The 24,507-nt window shown below is 42.4% G+C and overlaps 1 protein-coding gene across 2 annotated transcripts in view; it reads left to right on the forward strand.

The window, feature by feature from the left end:
• The first annotated feature begins 3,535 nt into the window (after positions 1 to 3,535).
• SH3GL3 (SH3 domain containing GRB2 like 3, endophilin A3) overlaps positions 3,536 to 24,507 on the forward strand; it is a 73,343-nt gene continuing 52,371 nt past the window's right edge. For both annotated transcript variants that reach the window (XM_077828972.1, XM_077828970.1), the window contains exon 1: positions 3,536 to 3,772. Coding sequence is in view for 1 of the 2 variants with exons in the window: in XM_077828970.1 (XP_077685096.1) it covers positions 3,728 to 3,772 (45 nt within the window). In the remaining variant the exon portion in view is untranslated. The remainder of the gene's footprint in view (positions 3,773 to 24,507) is intronic.

Here is a 24,507-nt window from a genome sequence, read left to right on the forward strand (position 1 = left end):
GATAGTAGGAAGCAGGAGGACTGGGGCGACAAACAGCAGGGATGTGAGAGAAGCAGCCCAACTGCCCCACCATGGTCTGATCTGGGAGGGGCGTGTGAAAGGAGAGACTTCCATAAGAGAGGGGGCAGCTGCAGAGGCCGTGTCAAATGGCGCAATCTAGTTCTCTGAGAGCCAGGAGCTGGAGAGAGAGCAACATATGAAGAGATTGTGAATGGACCAGGACAACAAGAGAAGGGAATATAGTAAGAGTGGGGAATGGATTTCAGGTTAGGAAAGTTGGCACAAGGAGTGTTACTCCCTGTGCATGCACAGAATTCATATCCCCTGCAGATTTCTTTGCTTCCCCACAGAAAAATTACTTCTGACAAGGAAGCAAAGGGAAGCCGCAAGAGTGGTCACACACCCCTCCCCAGCAGAGCAGGCATATCGTTTCAGGCACCCAGAGCAGCAGGTGGAGAGGTAAATCACAGCGGGGAGCAGGGCTTAGGATGTCCTGTCCTGTGCTGGGCCTAGCTGCTAGTTCTGGCTGGGCTGAGGGTGGGGGAAGACAGGACTTCCTCTCTCCCTTCAAGGAGCAGCTGGGGTCAGGTCAGACCTCCCCTGGCCAGCTGGAGGAAGCTCTGCACCCTCTCCCCCTTCCTGTCCCATTGCTCCTCAGCTGTGGAGGGAAGGATCACTGTGAGGGGAACTACTCCCCCTGCCCGCCACCTGTGCATCTGGATCCCCCCATACCCAGAGCCCCCCACTGAGCACAAGCCCCGCTCCCCCCTAGCAACCAGACCCGCCTGCCGAGCCCCAGCCACCTTCACTTGGACCCCTCTGCAGAGTCCCATTGCCCTTGCAATTCCCTAACAAGCCTCTGTGCATACAGATCCCCCTGCACCCGCACGCCCTACTGAGCTGTCCGCGCACAGATTGCCCGACACAGAACCCTCTCACTCCACACCTGGATCCCTCCATAGTAAGTCCCTCCACACTTTGATTCTGCTGGGCTGAACCTGCTTGCCCCACACCTGGTGTAGAGGGGAAGGTCCTGGAGTGTTTCTGGGGCAGGCCTGGTCCTTGCACTGTGTTAGGGTCAGGTGCAGCCTCAATGCCAAGTCCACGTGGAGAGGGCTGCAGGGTGATCTCCCACTTCCGTGCGGCCAGTGGCCTGTGCTCCCTACTGCCATTCTGGAGTCTCCACATTTCTTTGACAAATAATATTTGCAGAATTTTAAAACACTGTGCGTAGAATTTTTATTTTTTTGGCACAGAATTCCCTCAGGAGGAGAGGGTGGAGAGGGTGAGGATGAAGAATATTGGGGCAAATGTCACCAGAGGTGAAGATCAAAGCAGAGGAGTCTAGAACCTCACTAGCACCCACTCAGCTAGCCCCTGGGCTCCTACTTCCAAACACGCAGTCCTCAACAGACCACACTGTAAACTTTAAACAAACTTAAAAAAAAAATACCCAGAGAAACAAACAAGCTCCCCACTTATGCCAAGAATTAGTGTTCATGACTTCTTCAGCAGGGGATCTCCTGCTCAACAGGGGCAAGGGAGAAGAATGTGGGATTTGAGAGAGAGTCTGAATAGGAGCAGAGAGATGGAGTGGAATGAAGGGGAACATGGGGTGCAAGAGGGAGACTGAAGATCAGGAGAAAAAGAGGACAGGTATTTACAGTTTTAGCATACTCAGAGGAGGAGGGCTCCCCAGGCAACAAGCCAATATCTTTAGCCCGGTTCTTTAAATATTAACCTGGTCCCTAATATGTAACATATAGTGTAGTATATTAACATTTTATTGTAACTTTGTCTTAATAAAAAGTTAAAATTAGGAGAAGCGGGGACAGAATAAAGGTTGGCAGAACAAAAATGTGAGGGCAGTAATTATAAGGGCTGAGCTGGGGACAGGGGCCTGACTAGAGGAGAGTAGGGAAAGTGAATGGGTGAGCTAAGGAGGAAAACTGAGGTGAAGGAGACAGGATCAAGATAAGGGAGGAGCCTGGAGAGGGTAGAATGGCAACTGCCCCATTCTAATGGCTAAGAGAAGAGTCCCATTCAGCAGACAACTAGATCCCTTCATTTGACATCTTTTTATGCATGTTTCAGATTGAACTTTGACCTTGAAATACACACACTTTGGGGGTGAGTGGCTTCCTGCAAAGGTTCAAACATGTCAAGGCAAATTATCTCCTCCCTCTGAAAAAATATTTAAATCTTATGTCTTTTAAGACAGTCTCATGACTTGGGGGGGGACCTGACTCATCATTTTTTTGAAGGCTTTAGAGGGACAGTACTATAGTCAGCACTGCCCATCCCAAGCATTCAAGAATCATGAGTCAAGCCCCACCACATTATTCCTTTGCCACAGGCACTGCTCAATTAAAGAATAGTATTATTACTATTAGTGTTACTAATCATTTCTCTTACTATTAAAGGAGGTGAATTTTGACTACACCAAATTTGGATCAGAAATTTTGTTTTTGCCTGAATACAGATAGCCCTATTTGCAAAATTTGGATCCATGACTTCGGAGTTTGAAATTTGGCTGAGTTCAGGTGTGTGGTCTTGCTGCTGCCCCATCCCTTGATCATTATTATTAACCAAATCAGTTCCAAATCACTCTGGCAATGCCTTGCTTCTTCTTTACTGTATTCATATCTTCCAAGTTTCTTGTAGCAATCAAAATCCTGTGCCAAACGCAACAGTGAAATGCACTATATGAATGACATAGGTGTAGCATAGATAGATAGGTAAGCAGGTCTTGGGGGGTGTCTGGGATGGGTAAATGAAGAAAATAGAAAGAGAGGAAAAATTAGATAAAGATGAGAAGAAATATAGGCTACTGGTGTATTAAGTCCACAGCCTATCATGGTCACCATTAGTGTTTCATTGTTTCCTTGCAATCCCCCAACTGTTTTTTTCTCTCCCCAGCTGCAGTCTCTTGTCTTACACTTAGATTTTAAATGCTTTGGGCAAGGAACTGTCTTTTTGTTCTGTTTGTACAGCGCCTAGCACCCTGGGGTCCTGGTCCATGATGAGGACTCCCGGGTGCTACAATAAATAACGATAACAGAGATGTGGGAAAGGTGCATGGGATTGACTGGACAGAGTTACTGGTTAGAGATGAGGCGAGATAAAGAAAGAGAAAGATGAGACAGAGTGGCTGAGAGATTGACAGGGAAACTGATTAGGGAGCTGGGCAGCCAGCCAGATGGATAAAGGGATAGGCGGCCAGGCCTCCGGGTGCTTGGAGAAGTGTGCAGCGTGGGAATGATGCCCCAGTCTGCATTCAGACGTTCCTGTGTGTGTGTTCTCGGGCTGGTAGCAGCCTGGCAGGGACCTCTCCGGCCTACTCAACGCTCCCTCCCTCCCCGAGGTGCTGGAAGCTCTTCGCTCCCTCTTTCTACCGTCTCCATGCAACACTGGAGCGTGGGCGTCATCGGATTCCCCAATCGGCAGACAGCAGCGGCTCTCTCATTTGCATAGACTGCGCCGGGGGCCAATGGGCTGGCAGCTGTGGAGCCCGTCTGGAAGGCGATGTTTCCACCCGCGCGCGGGGTTCCAGCGCGGTGGGTGCCCGTGACAGAGCCAGCGGCCGGGCTGGCACGAACAGCCGCGAAGGGACGGGCCGGGCCGGGCGCTCGGCCTGGGCAGCGCTAGGAGCCGCCTGTTGTTGGCTGCGGTGCAGGCTCCTGGGAGCGGCTGCTGAGCCCAGAGCAGCGGGCGCCGCGGGGACAGGATGTCGGTGGCGGGACTGAAGAAGCAGTTCCACAAAGCCAGCCAGGTCAGAGCAGCGGTCCCCGGGGCGTGCCCCAGCTGACTGGCATGCAAGGGTAACCCCTGCGCGCCCTCTGCGGGGAATTACCCCCTCTCACGCAGGGGCTTCCCTTCACCTTCTCTGTCCAGGTAGCAGGATTACCCCCTCCCATACAGGGTTACACTTTAACCCTCCCCTGCTGGGGGTGGTTACCCACTCACCCGGGGGGTTACCTCCAATCCCTCCCCTTCCAGGGAGAGAGTTGTCAAACTACTCTCATCGCCCCCTTGTACCCTGGAATTTATCCCTTTATTCACCCGGAAGGATGACCCCCCTTGAATCTGCCCTTCCTGAGGTTGGATTACCCCCCTCACCCAGGACATTACTCCCCCCCGATGCTATTATTAATGTTAATTAATTGTTTTGTGGCACTGCCCCAATCAAGGATGTGCTAGGTGCTGTATACCGGTCTCTCTTATCCAAACTATTAGTTACATCATGTCCCTCCACAAATGGCCCCTTTACTAGTCCATCTGGGGGACTATCCTGTTGTTCTCTGGGATTTACTCTTCCATTCTGGGATGTCACCCTCTTGTCTTACAGGGGTTATCCCCTTCCAAGGAGTTTCTCCCATTTCTAGGTGTCATATTCTATCATCCATTTCTAGGGGACTTTACCACTCTCAGCTTCCAGCGGAATTGCCACTTCTCCTCTTCCTCTCCCCATGGTTCATCTTTTACCGTGATCGTTTCCCCTCCTATTTTCTACCACCTTTATGTCATGTGACTCTCTTACATACTTTTGCTGATTTTCTCCAGGATATGAAACCCGCTTTGGTAGCAGGTGAATTGATTGCAGTGTATCATGAGCTGACATGAAAAGAATGTATTTTTGCTGATAGTTTCAGGAGCCATTCTCTATAGCTGAAGTGTATAGAAATCTGTCCAGTGAAGATGCTGAGCACCAGACACCTGTGTAGGTTAGATTGTTTGTTTGTTTGTTTGTTTGTTCTAAGCCCCAAGAGCCATGTAATTCGGTTTGCTATTATTAATGATAATGGCAGCACTGAAATCAGCTGTAACCTGTTGAGTCTAGTTAGGCTCAGCTTGTTCTTGCTGTGAATGGGGAAAATGAAGGTTCACTGCCTGATTTGCCTGGCTGTCATTTTGTTGTGTTTTGTTGTCTTTATTTCTAGTATCTGATGGTTTGTGAACAATGCACACACATCAAAAATGTTTGGAAGAGAGTCATGTTCTTGTCTTTCCTTGCAATAATGTCTTTTCAAGGCATCTGACTAATGTTTGGATGAAACAGTGTTACGAATCTACGTGCTCTGCTCAACTCTCATCATGCCCATGACAAAATGTGGAGACCCCTAGATAAAGATATTTAGGTGGTAACTTGCAGATAGTTCAGGCTTGTTGCGCACCTTGAGTGTAAGATCTCTTATGATGATAAATGGTACAACCTTAAGTGTGGTGCCTTCATAATACAGACAACAAAAGCCTGAGGAAGTTAGAGATGAAACCCACAACAAAAGCAACATACAGTGTAGAAATTGCCAGTGACAGTGTGTTGCAATCTACCCAATCCTCTTGGAGATAATGAGCTAACAGAAACCAAAGTGGTGTATGTCTGGAACAAGATAATAGAAATGTAGTGAGATGTGATACTGCACTGCTTCCTATATTTAGTACGGCATATAACTAGGACATTTTAAAAAGCACATCATGACCCAGAGCCTGATGTTACTCCTATTGTGGTCAAGACAAAGCTCCCATTTCTTTCTGTGGTGCAGGATTGAATCCATAGTATGAAGTAAAGTGACTCAAGACACCTGTGATTCTTAAGTAAAAGCAATAGTATAGCTGAAATTCCAAGGTGAGCTGGGAGCGAGGAAGGCATATTGCATCGTGTTCTCGAAAATGTTGAACAAAATCCAAGGCAGTTGTTTTAGAACAAATTCTGGAAGAATTCAGCAGCTAGTATTGGGTGACATGGAACAGGGTAAAGTAGTAGATGGAAAACACGCAAGAGAAATTAGGAGTTTATGTATCATCAAAATTGATATGCTATCTAACTAATATGACTAACCCTCACCAATCCATCCTCCCCATGCATATACTCATATACTTTAAACTAATTTGTAGCAGACAAACAAGGAGAGCAAAAAATAAGCCAGGGCAATAAAGAGGTTATGCCAAATGAAAATATTATGATAGAATTAAATTTAGAGAGTGTACTTATAATAATTACAAGACAAGCAAATGTGGAGCATGAACGGAATATTGCTCATAAGGGCTTTTTATTTGTAAGTGCATAAAGAATAAGAGATCATTGAAGGAGGCATAAGTATCTCTCTGTATATGGAATGAATAAGAGATGTCAAGGATAACTGTTGACAGAAGAGGTAGGAAGGCTTTGCTTGGGGGGAAAAATGAAATTAATTCTTTGCCTTAGTGTTCCCAAAGAAGGATGGGGGCAGATGACAGAAACAGGCAAATTTCCCAGAGGAGGGCGAGGAAATACTAAAGGGAATGAGGATCATGCCAGGCATGTGATAAAGAAATGAGAACATTTAAAGACTGACAGAACTTGAAGACAAGAAATCTAAAGAAAGAAGCAAGTGAGATCAGAGTCTACACTTACCAAATGCATTAATAATGTTGAAAATACAGAGATCTTGGCATTTCATGTTACAAGAGATTCTTATCCTGTTACAACAGGTGGGATATTCTGTTCGGCTGGCATAACCCAAAGCTCTCTGTTCCAGTCTCTTGAACCTGGAATTTCATTAGTATATGTCTCCATTTATTGTAAATATAACTTACAAAATTTGTCATTGAACTGCTTGCTGCTCTTGGGACCAGAGAAGACTTCAGAACATTCTATAAAAAGAGAGTGGTTTTTCATTTTCTTTCTGTGTTGCAGTTTTTACATTACCTTTCTACAAGCTTCTTGTCCGTTAGTTTTACTCACAAGTTCTGAATTTCAGGAAAAAACATAATTACAAAATGTCTTATAAACCACAAACATTTGAATTGACTATTTAAATAACATGGATATGACTTTAAAATGTTAATGTAGTTTGTCAAAACTTGTGAGCAAATACATTTTGTTTTTGTTTTGTTTTAAAGGTCCTAAATAAAAGTGGCCAGTTTTTCCTGCTTTAAAGGAGTTCACAGAAAGTTGATGACATGGTCTTACTTCTTTGGTCAGGGTACTAAAAGATCCTCTTGCCTGTGGATTTGTAACTGTATTTTTTAGTTCATGATAAATGTTTGTTTCCTGAAGTTTTGCCCTATTTGAATCCCCCCCCCCCTTTAGAAGTACAAGTCCACAATGACCCTCATTTCATCAGCCCACTGTTTGGTAGTAATTTTTGATGGTTAGTGATAGAAAGCCATGAGATGTCTGTCTTTTATTTACTACATGAACTCAGCTCTTCATTGCTATATTAATTGTACTTTTGCCTATTTCAGCTTCTAGGGGCAAATTCTGCCCCACCTTATATCCTGTGCAAGCCCATTGACTTCATTCTGGTTTCAGATGGTGTAAATAAAGTTAGAATTTGGCCTTAAATACATAATAGCTTTTTGGGGGTGGTAGTGAAAGAGTTGAGAATCTTGAATAAAACTGAAAGGCAACAACCACTTTATTATGTATCTTATTTAGGCTGAATTTAAATACAGACAATGCAAGCAAACTGGAGCCAGGAGCATTCTCATTCCCATGTACCTCCTCTGACTGATAAGACACTTAACCAATGATGCACAAGATAGAAGCACTGGAACATCAAAATAACTCTCATTGGTCTATCATTGGCTCTGAGGGCAGGACATTTCTGAGAGCTGATTAATTCTATTATGGGCCTCATTTACAACACAGGTTTTCTCCTGTTTATTGATATATTTCCAAATTGAAATTAAAAAAAAAAAGCAACCTACAGAGAACTTTCCTTTTGATCAATAGCTTGTCTACCACAGTTGTAGCTTCTGTTTCCTGTTTTTTAACTCAAAAACATTTTACCACAGTAAGTTTGTCTTACTTTTTTGTACTGCTTTTGTAATCCTTTCATATCACAGTTACGTGTGTGGTAACCTAAATTGTGGTTGTATTTCATTTTCAGGTTAAGCTAGGAATGTTTTTTAGAGAGAGGTTTCTGTTTTTAATAAAGCTATAAACAGAGATGGTGCATCATGTACCTTAACACTTAGGAGCTATTATTATTTATTGAGCTCCAAAACTGTGTAAGGCTCAGCAGCTGAATATAAGGAGACATGAGCTGGTATTTTCAAAGGGGCTGGGCACCACTCAGTGGGAGTTGAGTGCCTCATGCCCTTATTCTCTTTTGAGAATTAATGCCTTGGTGTCTGAGTCAGGGAGCTTTCAATTGAACTCTCAATACATTTTTGGCTTTTTAAAAAATATACTATAATTATAAAACCTGTGGTTAGTGCAGGAGTCCTTATGCAACAACATCTTCTGTATTTACAGCCTACTCAAACAACTCTGCTTAAATAGTTATCAAGTATATTCCTTGCATTGGCTTCTGAAAGATAGCAGTAGTAGATGTTAATGATTGATGCCCAAAGACTAATGATGATTCATCTAACAATGTCAAAGGAAATTTTATCCTGTGATCTTGTCTCTTTATATGCCCTTAATGACACAAAAGTCTCTCTAGGTAATGGATCTGTAGCAAATATTTTTGAAGGCTTCCTTGTATTGATTGTACGGTTTGCTGTCACCAATGCCTACTTTCAGGCCAGAGGCTGATCTCTTTGACATTGTTCTAATTACACTGATTTAAGTGGACTAAATCAGGAGTAACTCTAATGTAAGTATGATCAGAATCAAGAGCTTAGTTACTTCCTTATGGAAGAATGTGTCTCTGTATATCTTTCTTTTCCTCTTTCTTTAATGTACGTATCTCAAAGGTGGATGACATTAGCCTGCATGTAACACCCCCACTTGTTATACCTTTATTTAAATCAGGGCTGACATAGGTTGTCAATGTCCTGATATTAATCAATTTGTTTTATTTTTACTATAAACTAACTCAGTGCTGTATTGAAATGGAAGGGTGTATTTACCCCAGTTAAGTTAATAACCTGTAATGTGCTTGTGTGTCTTCAGAGCACGGTGGGCAAACTTTTTGGCCTGCTGGGTATGGAAATTGTATGGCGGGCCATTAATGCTCACAAAATTGGGGGTTGGGGTGCAGGCTCCGGCTGGGGGTGAGGGCTCTGGGGCGGGGCCAGAAATGAGGAGTTCAGGGTTCAGGAGGGGGCTCTGGGCTGGGGCAGGGGGTTGGGGTGTGGGGGTGTGTGAGAGCTCCAGCTGAGGGTGTGGGCTCTGGGATGGGGCTGGGGATGAGGGGTTGGGGGTGCAGGAGGGTGCTCTGGGCTGGGACTGAGGGGTTCAGAAGGTGGGAGGGGGATCAGAGCTGGGTAAGGGGTGCAGGCTCTGGGTGGCACTTACTGTAAGCAGCTCCCTGAAGCAGTGGCATGTCCCTCTCCGGCTCCTATGCGGAGGTGTGGCCAGGCGGCTCTGTACCCTGCCCTGTCTGCAGGTGCCGTCCCTTCAGCTCCCATTGGCCATGGTTCCCTGGACAATGGGAGCTGCGGGGGCAGCGCTTGGGGCGGGAACAGTGTGCAGAGCCCCCTGGCTGCCCCTACATAAAGGAGCTGGAGGCGGGACATGCTGCTGCTTCCGGGAGCTGTACGGAGTGGGGCAAACCTTTGACCCAGCTCCCTGGCTGGAGTGGGTCAGGCCCCGGACCCACTCCCCGGAAGGAGCTCAAGGGTCCGATTAAAACGTCTGGAGGGCTGGATGTGGCCCCTGAGCTGTAGTTTGCCCACCCCTGCTTTAGAGGAACCAACAAATCTTCTTATTTCTCTGTAGTATCTAGGAGAGGGCTGGACACTACAGAGCACGCCATTTTGGGGAAAATTTGGGACTGGGAGTGTGTTGGGGTCAGCCTGCAAGAAGTAATTAAGACTGTTAGAGACCAGGGAGTGTGACTTATGTGCTGCTGGCAGGCTTCTGGGGTCAGAGTTGCTGCAGTTATACACAGACACTTAGGGTGTGACTTGCATGCTTGATGCTACCTGTGAATGTCCCAGGCAGAGAGTTACAGTAGCAAAGCATTTGGAACATTCAGGGTTACAGGGTAGGTGAGGATTCAACTCCTTACTGGTCTGGATTATACCCTGAACTGCATAACATAGGTTAAGTGATGCTAAGCAAAAGGACTAAAATAACAGATATCTCACCCACCTTGTATCTAATATCCTGGGACCAACACGGCTACAACACTGCATACATAATGTCTTAAGTAAATAAAACTTTCCTGTGAATTACCCAACGTCCACCTTATATTTAGCTGTGACACTCTGAATGTATTTCCCAGACCCAAAGAAGATCTCTCTGTAAGCTAAAAAGCTTGTTTCTTTTATTACCTCACACATCTTGTATCTCCTAATAAGAGTTTATAAATATTAACAGAAGCAGAGAATGTAGTACCTGGATAAACCAAAAAGAGGCAAATAATATATGTGAAAGAAACCCTAAGTCTCTCTCACTATTGAGAGAGAAACTCGCTTTGACTGAACAACACTTATAATTGTGCCAAGGGACCACCAACTCTTATCACATAAAGAAAAGGAGTACTTGTGGCACCTTAGAGACTAACCAATTTATTTGAGCATAAGCTTTCGTGAGCTACAGCTCACTTCATCGGATGCATACTGTGGAAAGTACAGAAGATCTTTTTATACACACAAACCATGAAAAATTGGATGTTTATCACTACAAAAGGTTTTCTTTCCCCCCACACCCCACTCTCCTGCTGGTAATAGCTTATCTAAAGTGATCACTCTCCTTACAATGTGTACGATAATCAAATTGGGCCATTTCCAGCACAAATCCAGGTTTTCTCCCTACCCCCACCACAAACCCACTCTCCTGTTGGTAATAGCTTATCTAAAGTGATCACTCTCCTTACAATGTGTATGATAATCAAGGTGGGCCATTTCCAGCACAAATCCAGGGTTTAACAAGAACGTTTGGGGGGGGTAGGAAAAAACAAGGGGAAATAGGTTACCTTGCATAATGACTTAGCCACTCCCAGTCTCTATTCAAGCCTAAGTTAATTGTATCCAATTTGCAAATGAATTCCAATTCAACAGTCTCTCGCTGGAGTCTGGTTTTGAAGTTTTTCTGTTGTAATATCGCAACTTTCATGTCTGTAATCGCGTGACCAGAGAGATTGAAGTGTTCTCCGACTGGTTTATGAATGTTATAATGTTATAATTCTTGACATCTGATTTGTGTCCATTTTATGGCCTACTGACCGCTATTCCCACCTACATGCCTCCAGCTTTCACCCTGACCACACCACACGATCCATTGTCTACAGCCAAGCTCTGCGATACAACCGCATTTGCTCCAACCCCTCAGACAGAGACAAACACCTACAAGATCTCTATCAAGCATTCTTACAACTACAGTACCCACCTGCGGAAGTGAAGAAACAGATTGATAGAGCCAGAAGAGTTCCCAGAAGTCACCTACTACAGGACAGGCCTAACAAAGAAAATAACAGAATGCCACTAGCTGTCACCTTTAGCCCCCAACTAAAACCCCTCCAACGCATTATTAAGGATCTACAACCTATCCTGAAGAATGATCCAACACTCTCACAAATCTTGGGAGACAGGCCAGTCCTTGCCTACAGACAGCCCCCCAACCTGAAGCAAATACTCACCAGCAACCACATACCACACAACAGAACCACTAACCCAGGAACCTATCCTTGCAACAAAGCCCATTGCCAACTGTGCCCACATATCTATTCAGGGGACACCATCACAGGGCCTAATAACATCAGCCACACTATCAGAGGCTCATTCATCTGCACATCCACCAATGTGATATATGCCATCATGTGCCAGCAATGCCCCTCTGCCACGTACATTGGTCAAACTGGACAGTCTCTACATAAAAGAATAAATGGACACAAATCAGATGTCAAGAATTATAACATTCATAAACCAGTCGGAGAACACTTCAATCTCTGCTCATGCAATTACGGACATGAAAGTTCCAATATAACAACAGAAAAACTTCAAAACCAGACTCCAGCGAGAGACTGTTGAATTGGAATTCATTTGCAAATTGGATACAATTAACTTAGGTTACCTTGCATAATGACTTAGCCACTCCCAGTCTCTATTCAAGCCTATTTCCCCTTGTTTTTTCCTACCCCTGCCATCCTCAGACGTTCTTGTTAAACCCTGGATTTGTGCTGGAAATGGCCCACCTTGATTATCATACACATTGTAAGGAGAGTGATCACTTTAGATAAGCTATTACCAGCAGGAGAATGGGATGGGGGGAGAGAAAACCTTTTGTAGTGGTAAACACCCATTTTTTCATGGTTTGTGTGTATAAAAAGATCTTCTGTACTTTCCACAGTATGCATCCGATGAAGTGAGCTGTAGCTCACGAAAGCTTATGCTCAAATAAATTGGTTAGTCTCTAAGGTGCCACAAGTACTCCTTTTCTTTTTGCGAATACAGACTAACATGGCTCTTACTCTGAAACCTGTCTTATCACATAGTCCATCAAATGGTGGAGTATTTCAGCCACTACCAATCTGAATTAGGTATGATGAATCAGGAACTTACAGAGAAAGCCCTTGTATCCTGTAGCTAGATGTCAGAGCGCTGTCTGCTGTTCTCTTTTGGGTAGCAATGATCAGAAGTTTGGGTAGGAAAGGAGAGTGGGGAAAGGAATTTGATTGTTCCATCTGTTGTCTTGTGTTTTTGGTTTGGAATTATTTAATTATGCATGGTGGAATATTACATCTTTTGAATATTTAAAAAATACTGCTGCCAAGGTCAAAATTTCAGTGTCTCTTTTTTCCATGTACATAGAGATAAATATTCAACCAGGCAATATCTGCAGTATCCTCTTCCTCTTCCACACATATTAGATGATGTTATGTGGTTGGTGGTTTATTTTCATGTAATCTGCAGACTGATAGTTATAATGCAATAGGTGTAGATTTTCAGTGGCAAAAGGCTCTAGAGAGACACTGTAGGCTTCTGTATATTTTAAAAAATATATTTTTTTCTCTCTAGAGAAAATGGTCCTTGGAAAATGAGAAGTTCTTTCTTCAAATATTTTGTTTTAGTAGAAGAGTAAAAGAACTGGGAGGAAGTAGGGTGCTGTGGCTAAGGCCCTGATCTGGGACTTTAGAGATTATAGAAAAGTAGGACTGGAAGGGACCTCAATAGGTCATCTAGTCCAGTCCCCTGCACGGAGGCAGGACTAAGTATTAGCTAGACCTTCCCTGACAGGTCTTTGTCGAACTTGTTCTTTAAAATCTCCAGGGATAGAGATTCCACAACCTCCCTAGGTAACTTGTTTCTCTTTAACTACCCTTACAGTTAGGAAGATTTTCCTGATGTCTGATGTAAATCTCCCTTACTGCAATATGAGCCCATTACTTCTTGTCCTGTTCTCAGTGGTTAAGGAGAAAAATTGATCACCCTCTCCTTTATAACAACCTTTTAAATACTTGAAGACTGTTATAATTTCTTCTCCTGTTCCCCGGACTTCTCTTCTCTACAAACCCAATTTTTTCAAACACTCCTTGAAAGTCATGAACTTCTAGACCTTGATTCATTTTTGTTGCTCTCCAATTTGTCCACATTGTTCCTGAAGCATGGTGCCCAGAAATGGGCACAATACTCCAGTTGAAGCTTATCAGTGGTGAGTAGTGTGGAAGAATTATTTCTCATGTCCTGCTCACAACACTTATGTTAGTACATCCCAGAATAATATTTGCTTGTTTTGCAACAGTATTACATTGCTGACTCTCATTTAGTTTGTGATCCATTATAACCCCCAGATCCTTGTCTGTAGTACTCATTCCTAGGCAGTCATTTTCCATTTAGTATTTGTGCAATTAATTATTCCTTCCTAGGTGTAGTACTTTGCATTTGTTCTTATTGAATTTCATCCTATTTATTTTAGACCATTTCTCCAGTTTGTCAAGATAATTTTGAGTTCTAATCCTGTTGTCCAAAATGCTTGCAATCTCTCTCAGCTTGGTATGATCCACAAACTTTATAAGTGTACGCTCTATGTCACTATCCAAATTATTTATGGAGATATTGAATAGAACCAGACTCAAGACAGATCCATGTGGGACACCATTTGAATATGCCCTTCCAGCTTGACTGTGAACTGATTGATAACTACTCTCTGTGTGCAGTTTTCAAACCATTTGTGCACCCACCTTTCATAGTAGGTTTGTCCGAGACTATATTTCCATTATTTGTTTATGAGAAGACCATGTGAGACAGTATCAAAGCTTTACTAAAGTCGAGATATCACATCTACTGCTTCATATCTGAGCTATTCACAAGCCTTAGTACCCTGTTAAAGAAGGATATGGGTTTAGTTCCCAGCTCTGTGACAGATTTCCTATGTAACATTGAGCAAATTATGTAATCATCCTGTGTCTCAGTTCCACATCTGTAAAACAGGGATGGTACTTCCCTGCTACATAGGTGTGTTGTGAGGATAAATCCGTTAACCCCTGAGACACTGAAATGCTATGGGATGATCCTGAGCAAGGCAGAATTAGTTACACCTGTCATAAAAGTGTTTAGCTAGTCTGCACAGTCAGCATGTTAGCAAAATGTTTGCCAAATTTGCATGTCTATGGTGGCAGGACAGTGAGGGATGAGGGGAAGCCTCCCTAATTTTTAAGGCATTCATTTGCACAGCAGGAAATGCATGTAAAACTTTAAACATCAATAACACTCACAACGAGGGCACAATAAAAGGACTGCAGTCAAGATGGACAAGAAAAAAAGGAAAGAAGGATGAACTTGTAGTTCATCACCAAACGGAAAGCCAGTCTGGAATCTATTCCCAGCATTGCCACTTACTACCTCTGTAATAGTGGGCATGTTGCTTAAGTTCTCTGTCTCTCAATTTCTACACTTGTAAACTGGTGACAGTAATATCTATTGTCCTGGAATATTTTCAGCCTGGGGCTTTCTTACCCAAACATGTAAAATGCATTGTGATCCCCAGATGAAAGGGGCTTTAGAAATACAAATGGTTACATTATTTGATGTCTGTGCAAGCCTATTTCCAGTTTTCAAATGTCTTTTTAGACTAGACATTTTCTAAAAACTGTCTGCTCTCTACAATTAGGGGTGCTAGGATGTTTAAAACCCCATGCCAGGAAACCCACATATAAGGGCATGTCTCCAAGAGAAGCAGTTGTGACCATTTCAATCTCCTTCCAGGTCATGAACTAGCAGAAGACAGTAGTAATGTAAACATGCATTTACGATTTCTAGAAATGGAACTCTTAAGGCTTGCAGTAGGTGGGTCACCAAGTCTGGGAGCTGAGAATCTAGTATTGACGCAGCCTGCAATTTGGAGAGTTTGCACGTGTGTATTTAAATACTATTCTCAGAAAATCATTACAGTAGAGAAAATTTGTTTTGTAATAAAGTCAGATCTGGAACTGTCTTCCTTAAGTCGCGTATCCTTTTAAAATTTTCTTGCTTTATTGGAGCGTGTCACACAAGCATAATGAAACTCCATGCTGAAGCTGACACTCCATTGTTAACTCATATTATTGTCTGAGTCACTGCAGAACATACTGTGTGATATATTACACTATGTTCTCTTGAGAACCTGCAATACTAAGGACAAGTAGACGAGTTACGCACAAGTAACAGTGTCACTTTTAAATGTCCTTGTATTTATTAGTTTGCATCACTACCTAAATGCTACTTGAATCTGTCTTAAATATTACTTATTTGTTAAACATAGCCAAATCCTCTTATCAGTTACACCAATGCAGAATTTAGCCCAGAAGCCATATTTTAAATACAAAAGGACAGATTCTGCTTTCAGTTACACTGGGGTAAATCTGCAGTGACTCGGAGTATGCATGTGTACCAATAAAAGAAACAGTATAAGCAAGATCAGAATCTGCCCCTCACAGCCTCATTCTATATGCACCATTCCTGTTGACATAAATGGGAGATCCCTGTGTGTTCAAGGGCATGACACAGTTGCAATTTAAAAACAAAACTAAAGTGAAGAATGAGTTGAAATATATATTCCATCTGCTTATTGTGCGTTCCATGAATCTTGCCCCTCTGTAACTTGCATATAAACATGTAAGAAACCTGACAGTTAGAGAATGTCTCCTTCGTCACTCCCTTTGAAACAAAATTGCTGCCTTGATTTGTAATTGTGTTGTTAAAATAATTTTATATTAATACCACTTTCATGTTTGTATATTAGAACAGGAGAACTTTGTATTCTGTACCATTCTTATTATAAATGGATCTCATGCACACACACCACAGAAATTAAGCCACTTCTGGAGTTCTCTTATGGTTTGACATTTAGAAAATTGGGAGATGAAGGGCACAAGATACAATTTTTAATAACACTTTTAACAGGCCCTATTAGAAAGTGGACTGTTGAGTGCTGTCACATTGTATGTTGAATTCTACACTATACAGTCCTGTTCTCTCATCGTCATACATGTTTTTACCATTAAAGTTAAGATCGGTTACTCATATGCATTACTCATATGTATGAGCATATATACTTTAATTTCTTAAAGCATCTCAATTATCAACAGCTGTGTAAGTGAAACACAAAAATAACTTGGCCTTGTATGCTTCCTTTCCAAAGAACAGGGCTTTGAGTCTCTGATGAGAATAAGTTCTGTTTCTGTACTACACTAATTAAATATTTTTTTATATTGTACCTAGGTTAATGAATCCTACAAAAGAGCCATCACTGTAGTGACATCAGTCTAGTTAGGAAGAGAGTATGACTGTGACTAAGTACAGAGGCTATGACCTTATATGAAATCTAGGGTTTTTTCTATGAATGGCAATTCCAATGATCTTTGTGTGCATGCTTGTATTAGAGATTTATAGCCAAAAGGAAGGGGAAATTTTCCTCTTCTCTTTGTTGAAACTTAATGAAATAGAATATTATGACTCTAATATAAGCAATGCTTAATGATAATAATATTTAGTTCTTATCTAGCCTTTTCCTTCCCTAGATTTCAAAGTACTTTACAAAGGAAGGTAGTATCATTGTTCCCATTTTACAGCTGGGAAAATTAAGGTACATGGCAGTGCAGTGACTTGTTCAAGGTCATATGGCATGTCAGTGGCAAAGTCAGTATTAGATTTCTTTTGTCTTTACTCCAAATCCAGTGCCCTTCAGTTAGAAATACTGCCTTCCGACTTTAATGGGATTTGGATCAGTGTAGAAAGGTACAATCCACCACTCAGTATATTTCCCCCCCCTCCCCCCCCATTAAATTTTGCATGCAATTGCTGGTTGGCATAAAACTGTTGGTATGACCTTCATATAAATATTTTGGGCCAAATTTGTTGCTGGTGTCATTTCATTGATTTCATCAGAATTACAGCAGGGATGAATTTCGCCCTTTCCTTTAACATTTCTGATTTTAAAATGCTTCTATTACTGTCAAGTGACAATTTAAGAGCTAGGATTTTCAGGTAGTGATTAACCAGACTCTATCTAATATAGGATATCTGTCTCAGGTTGTTGCTCCCATTCAAAATTCTATACTTGTCCTTTAATTTTCCTGTTGATAGAATTAGAAACAGAACTTTGGAAGGTGGCCTCACTGTCTCCTAAGTCACAGAATGCTGCCAGTACGCATTGTTTTCCATCTCCAGAAGAGGATATAACACTTCTCAGTCTGGCTTCTGTCACAGCAAAGAGGGAGGAAGGGGAAAAGAAACCAGATGAAAATAAATTATTAATCAAAGCCTATAACTTTTCATCCTCTTCAGCACTAGCGATTTCATTTTGCTATCTAGAAATCCCTTCCTAAGAAAGTCATGATAAGATTTTAAAAGAAAACAGGTAAAATTTTGCTGTCATTTACAGTGGTGTAAATCCCACAGAAGTCAATAAAAGCGGGTTGTAAATGTGGAGAGAATCTGACTCTCAACCTTTACTCAGCACAGAGTTTGCTAGCTTCTCATTTTGTGATCTTTCAAAAGCTAAATTTTCCCACTTAGTATAATTTTCTAAGCAAAATACTAAGACCATTAACTGATTCAAACTAGATAGCTGTGCAAAAAGTATGAAATATAGTAAAACCAAACAAAATAATAGCAAAAAATTGGCCTTTTCCTCACCCTTCCCTGCAGCCCCAACACACACATGCAATGGCCAAGATCTACCATCAGTTACAATGCTGCAACTCAGTGGAACTTGGCCCCTCTTATTATGTAATTTACATTCATGCTAGCTTGAATCTTGATGCCTCTCTCCTCAGTGTTTCATTTCCCCTCTTATTAAATTAATGGCATGTAGTTGGAAAGACAGGCATAGAAACACAAGTGATGTTGATTTGCAGCTTTACAGTTAAAAAAAATATCAATACAAAGTTGACTGAAAGGAATCTGAAGGCTATTTTCTCTCTGTTTTTGGTTGAGCGGGAGGAAGGGGAGTATTGTTATTTAAGCCTTAATTTTAATGCACCATCAAAATAAATTAGTTTCATATTCACTGTACTGTCACTAATCCCAATGCACTCGTATTAAATGGTATTGTAGCCTCTTTTATAAGAGTACCTTGTAATCCAGCATGAATTTGTCATTCAAATGAAATAGTGCCAGAAGTTCAGAGGAATATTGGAGACTAAGAACTCAATTGGTAGTGCTCCATTTTATCATCAAATTAAAGACGTTCCAGGATTACTTAGAATCTAACTCCACTCCTTGCAGTTGCTTGGGAACATAACCTTGGCAATATTCCAGAGTACCATCACTGGGAAACGCAGGCTATTGAATTAGGCAAGGGAAAAATAAACTGGCAGAAATCTCAATTTTTGAGGAAAATGCAACAGAAGACACACAGAGTGAAATGTGAATTTCTCTAGTGGATGCTTTCTCTAGTCAGAATTGTGGAGTACAACTGCCTTCTTATTCCAAATATTTGTTCTGCTCTTCTAAAGATTGTTTATAGTGCAACCCTTCTGCCAGGTGCAGGAGTCAGCAACAAGGGCCGGGTTCAATAGCGAGGAGTTCCTCTTAACACTACAAAACAGAACTGGCTTGAACCCCACGCAGTAATCTGAGAAAATTTAACACCAGCCCCATGGTGCCTCTGAGGCAATATTTCTCCACTTACTGGTCGCCGTTCTCTTCTTTCACTAGCCACTGGAGCTTCCTGCTCCCATGACATCATATGCTGAGGTTCTGCCATTTAACCCAGCTCTTAGCAATTTCAGCTCTCAGTGATTTCAGCAGATAGTGGGGAACCTCACAGCCAGTGCAGTCTCCATGGGCACTGTCCCTACATAAGGTTTAAAGCTTAGCTCCTAGACCAGCTCAGCAGTGATGCCCACTCTAGGAAACATCAGCTGGAAACAAAGACCCTCAAGTGATTCTAATCAGCTCTGATATTAAATGCTGGAGAGGGGCAGTTCAAATGGTGTCTAAGACTCTTTGGGCAGAGTCCACAGCACTAGATAGGAACCCCTGTCCCCACCCACTCTCTTTTTCACTGGGATTTGGCATCCCTACGTCCTTAGCAAGTGGGGTTCAGTTTAAGGTGACCCCTTCAACCAGGGCATACTAAACACAGTTCTGCTACCCTTTACTCACACAATAAGGATAACAACATTTCGTTATCCCCGCATTCAAAATACTAGAGTGATTTGTAGCCCCAAACCAGGCAAAACTGAACATTTTGGCAAAGCAGCTCCATCTGGTGTGCTAGGCAGAGCAGGCATGTCTACGCAAACACGGTCTGCTCCTGAAGTCTTTTCCCCATCTCATCACTTAGATGTTAGGGGAGAGCTCATTCAGACCCTGCTTATGATAGCAGTTGTCCAGATGGTTGCTCTTAGTAATTTATTTCCATTAATAGCTACTTCCTGTACTGAAAATTACACATATTCTTGTGGAATCAGAAATGGGATTACAGTAAATAAGGCCTGGGCCTATCAAAACTTCAGGGGCATTGACCCAACATGAGCACCTCATGGAAGAAATTAAAATTGTTACCCATAATGCTCATTTAAGAGTGCCTGAAAAATCAAAATCCAGTAAAAATGACTGTTTCTCTTTTGTGAGAGACAAGGTGGATGAAGTAATATCTTCTAATGGACCAACTCCTATTGATGGAAGGGACAAGCTTTCAAGTTTCTCTTCCTCAGGTCTGGAGAAAGAAACTAGTGTCCAAGCTAAATACAAGATGGGACAGAATGTTAAGCATCAAGGGTTCACACATGTCACTGGAGGCTGGTTAAAATTAAGTGGGCAATTTAACACCACTGTAGTCACAGGACAATGGAGGGTTAATAGGCAGCAGGGTGTGTTAGAAGTTGTAATGGGCCATAAAATCAGTGACTCTGCTGGACAATGAAAACTATGGACTTAACAAAGTGATGAATGTAAATTCCCAGGCTTATCTTTTGAAGCGGTTTTATTTGAGGATCACGACAGATATGGAGTGATTGCTTTGTGAAAAAGTGGTCATCTATGGGTGATACAGTGCTTTTTGTCTTTTATCATTTTTCTGTGTGAGCTCATTCAAGAGTGTAGTGATTGTCCAGTCTCACTCCATAGTTGTTGGGGCATTTGATGCCCTGGATAAGATACTCATGTGTTGTGATAGGCGTGTGTAGGAGCCATGGATCTTGAGAGGTGTGTTTGGCGGCGGGGGGACAAACGGACAGACAGTATTGATTGTTATAGCAGTGGAGATATGTCTGTAGGTTTTGCATCTGTTATTTTTGCAGGATCAGGTGCTGCTGTGAGTTAGTGTGTCCTGGTCTGTGGAGAGCTTGCTTCTGATGATAAGGTTTGGGAGTGGTTTGAAGGCCAGAAGAAGAGGTTCAGGAAAGATTTCTTTCAGGATGGTGGTCCCCATCAAATATGGGTAGTAATTATTTAATGATACCCTGTATGGGTTCCAGTGTGGGGTGGTAGATGATAAGTAGGGATATGTGGTTTTTTTTTTTCTCCTGAATTGAAGCAGTTTCTTCCAGGGTATTTGGGTGGCCCATTCCATGATGTGATCTACTTCTTTGGTGGAGGTGTGTATCCTGGATTTTTTCTTCTGAGCATATTCTGTAGTATCTGAGTGCCTGGTGTGACAGGGTCGGGCCAGATGGCTACAGGAGCGTAATAGAAGGCAGATATATTAGCCCCAGGCTAAGTAGGTCCCTTTTCCCTGGGTAAGGTAACAGGGAAGGTTCCAGAACAATCAGGAACCTTCTGGAGACAATTAAGACAAGCTGATTAGAACACCTGCAGCCAATCAAGAAGCTGCTAGAATCAATTAAGGCAGGCTAATCAGGGCACCTGGGTTTTAAAAAAAGGAGCTCACTTCAGTTTGTGGTGTGCGTGTGAGGAGCTGGGAGCAAGAGGCACTAGGAGCTGAGAGTGAGAACGCGGACTGTTGGAGGACTGAGGTGTACAAGCATTATCAGACACTAGGAGGAAGGTCCTATAGTGAGGATAAAGAAGGTGTTGGGAGGAGGCCATGGGGAAGTAGCCCAGGGAGTTGTAGCTGTCGCACAGCTGTTCCAGGAGGCACTCTAGACAGCTGTATTCCACAGGGCCCTGGTCTGGAACCCGGAGTATAGGGTGGGCCTGGGTTCCCCCCAAATTCTCCCAACTCCTGGTCAGACACAGGAGGAGTCGACCTGGACTGTGGGTTCAGAAAAACGGCCAAGCTGAGGGCTGCCGTGAAGCTCCAAGGCGAGCAAATCTGCCACTAAGCGCAAGACCCACCAAGATAGAGGAGGAACTTTGTCACACTGACTATAAATAACATTTCTTGGTGTATCTGGTATGATTACTGGATCTGTGGCGGTAAGTGTGATGATCTTTGGATTTCTTGTATATAGTTGTCTGTAGCATTCCATTGGTAAAGCATTCCATTGTGTCCAGGAAGTTCATGCTGGTGTGGGAGTGCTCCAGAGAGAATTTGAGGGATGGGTGATGGTGGTTGAAGTTGTGATGGAAATCTATGAGGGAGTCTAGGTCACCTGTCCAGAAAATGAAAATATCGTTGAGGTATTTCAGGTATATCACTAATTTTGTGGCACATTTGTTCAGAAATTCTCTCTGAAGGTGGTCCATGAAGAGGCTGGCTTATTGAGGAGCCATCCTAGAACCCATGGCTGTTCCCATGATGGATAAAGTGTTTGATGTTAAATGTAAAATTATTATGGGTGAGGATGAAATGGATGAGTTTGGAGATGTTTGGGGTGGATTTCTGAGCAGCGTCCTTTATCTTGTAGGTATTTGAGGCAGGCAGCGATGCCATCATGGCGAAGGATGTTGGCATATAGGGAGGTGTGATGTCCATGGTGGCAAGGAGGTGTTCTGAGGGAGGTTGTTAGTGTTGCACAGTTTTTGGAGGAAATTGGCTGTCTTCTGGAGGAAACTGGCCCTTTGTGTGGTCAGTGGTTTGAGGATGGCTTCTATGAGTCCTGACATTCCTGCAGTAAGAATGCCATGGCCAGATATGATGGGACTGCCTGGGTTCCCTTGTTTGTGTATCTTGGGAAACATGTAGAAGGTCCCTGAGCTGGATTCATGGGGGATGAGATTGTAGAGTTTCTCTTGGAGTTGTTTGGGGAAGGATTTGATGATATCCTTAAATTCTTGTGTGAATTGTAGCGTGGGGTCTTCTTTCAGTTCTTTATAGTAGGTGGTTTTGAGGAGTTGTTGGTTGGCCTTGTTGACATAGTCATCACAATTGAGATGATGGCACCCTCTTTGTCTGTCTGTTGATTTGATCGCTATGTTGTGATTAGATGTTAGGGACTGTCCTCTGGGTGGTGGAGAGATTGTGGTGGATATAATGTTCGTTAAGGATTTCAGTGTCTATTCTACCCCAAACTCCCAAGCAATTGATAGAATTTAAGTTTCAGATTTTCTTATGTATTCAGTGGTTTCAAATGAATGAATTTGCTGAAGTTCCAGATTGTAGACCAACAAAAGCACGCAGTTTTGTCAGTTAGTTACAAGTGTCTGTATATATACATTCGAAAATGCAGTTTTGTTTTTGCCTTCCTCTGAGGGGCAAAATTGAAGAGGACTGAATGTGTCTCCTTGGTTTTGTTTTAGTGACTCTCTAAGATAAAATTCACTCACATATCCAATGCTACAACAGGTTGCAATGCTTAATTATAAGGCCTGTTTTGTCGCAGAGTTCTCTGGGATAAGACAATATACATTAATTGGAGGAAAGTAAAAAATGGTGCAAAATTGGCGGCCTTAATGATCTTTGTGTGTTAGAAGCTGGCTTATTGTCATTAGTTACTTTGCTTGTTTTTGTAGCTGTGAGCCCTTTATACCTCCTTAACATGCTATCTAGCCTATTTGCTCTTCCAGTCATCTTTCCATTTTATAAGGTAATTGCCCCCAGTTTTCTCTGCCCTCAAATACTTTATTTTTGTAGAGATTCCTTCAAAGTCTTTCCACCAATTATCTCTATTTTGATTACTCTGGGAGTCAAGCTGTATTTCCAGATCAATTAATTTTGTCTATTTTTGATTAAGTGTATTTTCCTACAGCACATTCAGTGCGAATGTAACCTTATATCCCTTCAAGGGGATAGTCCTTACCAATTTTTTTAAAGTGAAGTATCTTGACTTTTTAAATCCAGTTATAGCTTCTGATATTTTGTATGGTTCATAAGCCATTAATAAATTCACTGGTAGCTATCCTTTGAGGTTTGATGATCCATTTTTATAGAGTCAAACAGTACATTTTGGATATTATAGTTTGTATTCCTCTTTGAGGACTTTCAATTTGTAAAAATAATTGGGTGGAAACCCAACTGAAATTAGTTCAAGAACTCCTATTGATTTCAGTGATCATTGGATTAAGCCCTGAACGGTGTGATTTACACTCTTTGTAGTTGAGGACAAACTCAGGCTTGCGGGGCTCAGGTCCTCGCAGGCTTTGCTAGAGCCTGGGCTCCAGCCCAATCCCAGACATCTACACAGCAATGAAACAGCCCCTTGGCCCTAGCCCTGTGATCCTGAGTTGATCCATAGCCATGAATATCTAGTTGCTGTGTAGACATACCACAGAGCTCTTCTTCAGGTGTGAAGTCTGAACAGAAGTTGTTCCAATAAAAGATAGCCTGAGAGACAAGATGGGTGAGCTACTAACTTGTTACATTATGGCTTTGAAATGTAGATCCTGAGACAAATAAGTGCTATATATATTAGAGATGGGCCTGAACCAAAATGCCGCATTCAGGTGCTCCCAAACTGCAGGGAAGTTTGACTCCAGAGTTAAGCTTTGTGGATCTCTTTTATATAACACTTTGTATCTAAAGATCCCAATGTGCTCCACAAACTATACATATGATATAACTACAGCAATATCTGCAGGCACCACTGGAGAGAGGGGGGGAAGAGATGGTGGCCTTTAAGCAGACCTTAGCAATACTCCACAGAGATTCAGCATAAAATACAAGAAGATTAGTTGGAATATTTTGATTTATGAGCATTTGTCCTGTGTGTGCTAAAATATATAACCAGAAAGCCTAACCCCTTTCCTTGAGTTATTTGAGGTTTAGTACCAGAGTAAATACTAATATTAATAGCATGAATAAAAAGAAGATGTTTGTAAATCGGATTAAGAACTGGCTAATTGACAAAAAGACTACAAAAAGTT

The sequence above is a fragment of the Eretmochelys imbricata genome, chromosome 10 (genome assembly GCF_965152235.1).
Source record: "Eretmochelys imbricata isolate rEreImb1 chromosome 10, rEreImb1.hap1, whole genome shotgun sequence".
Lineage (NCBI taxonomy): Eukaryota > Metazoa > Chordata > Testudines > Cheloniidae > Eretmochelys > Eretmochelys imbricata.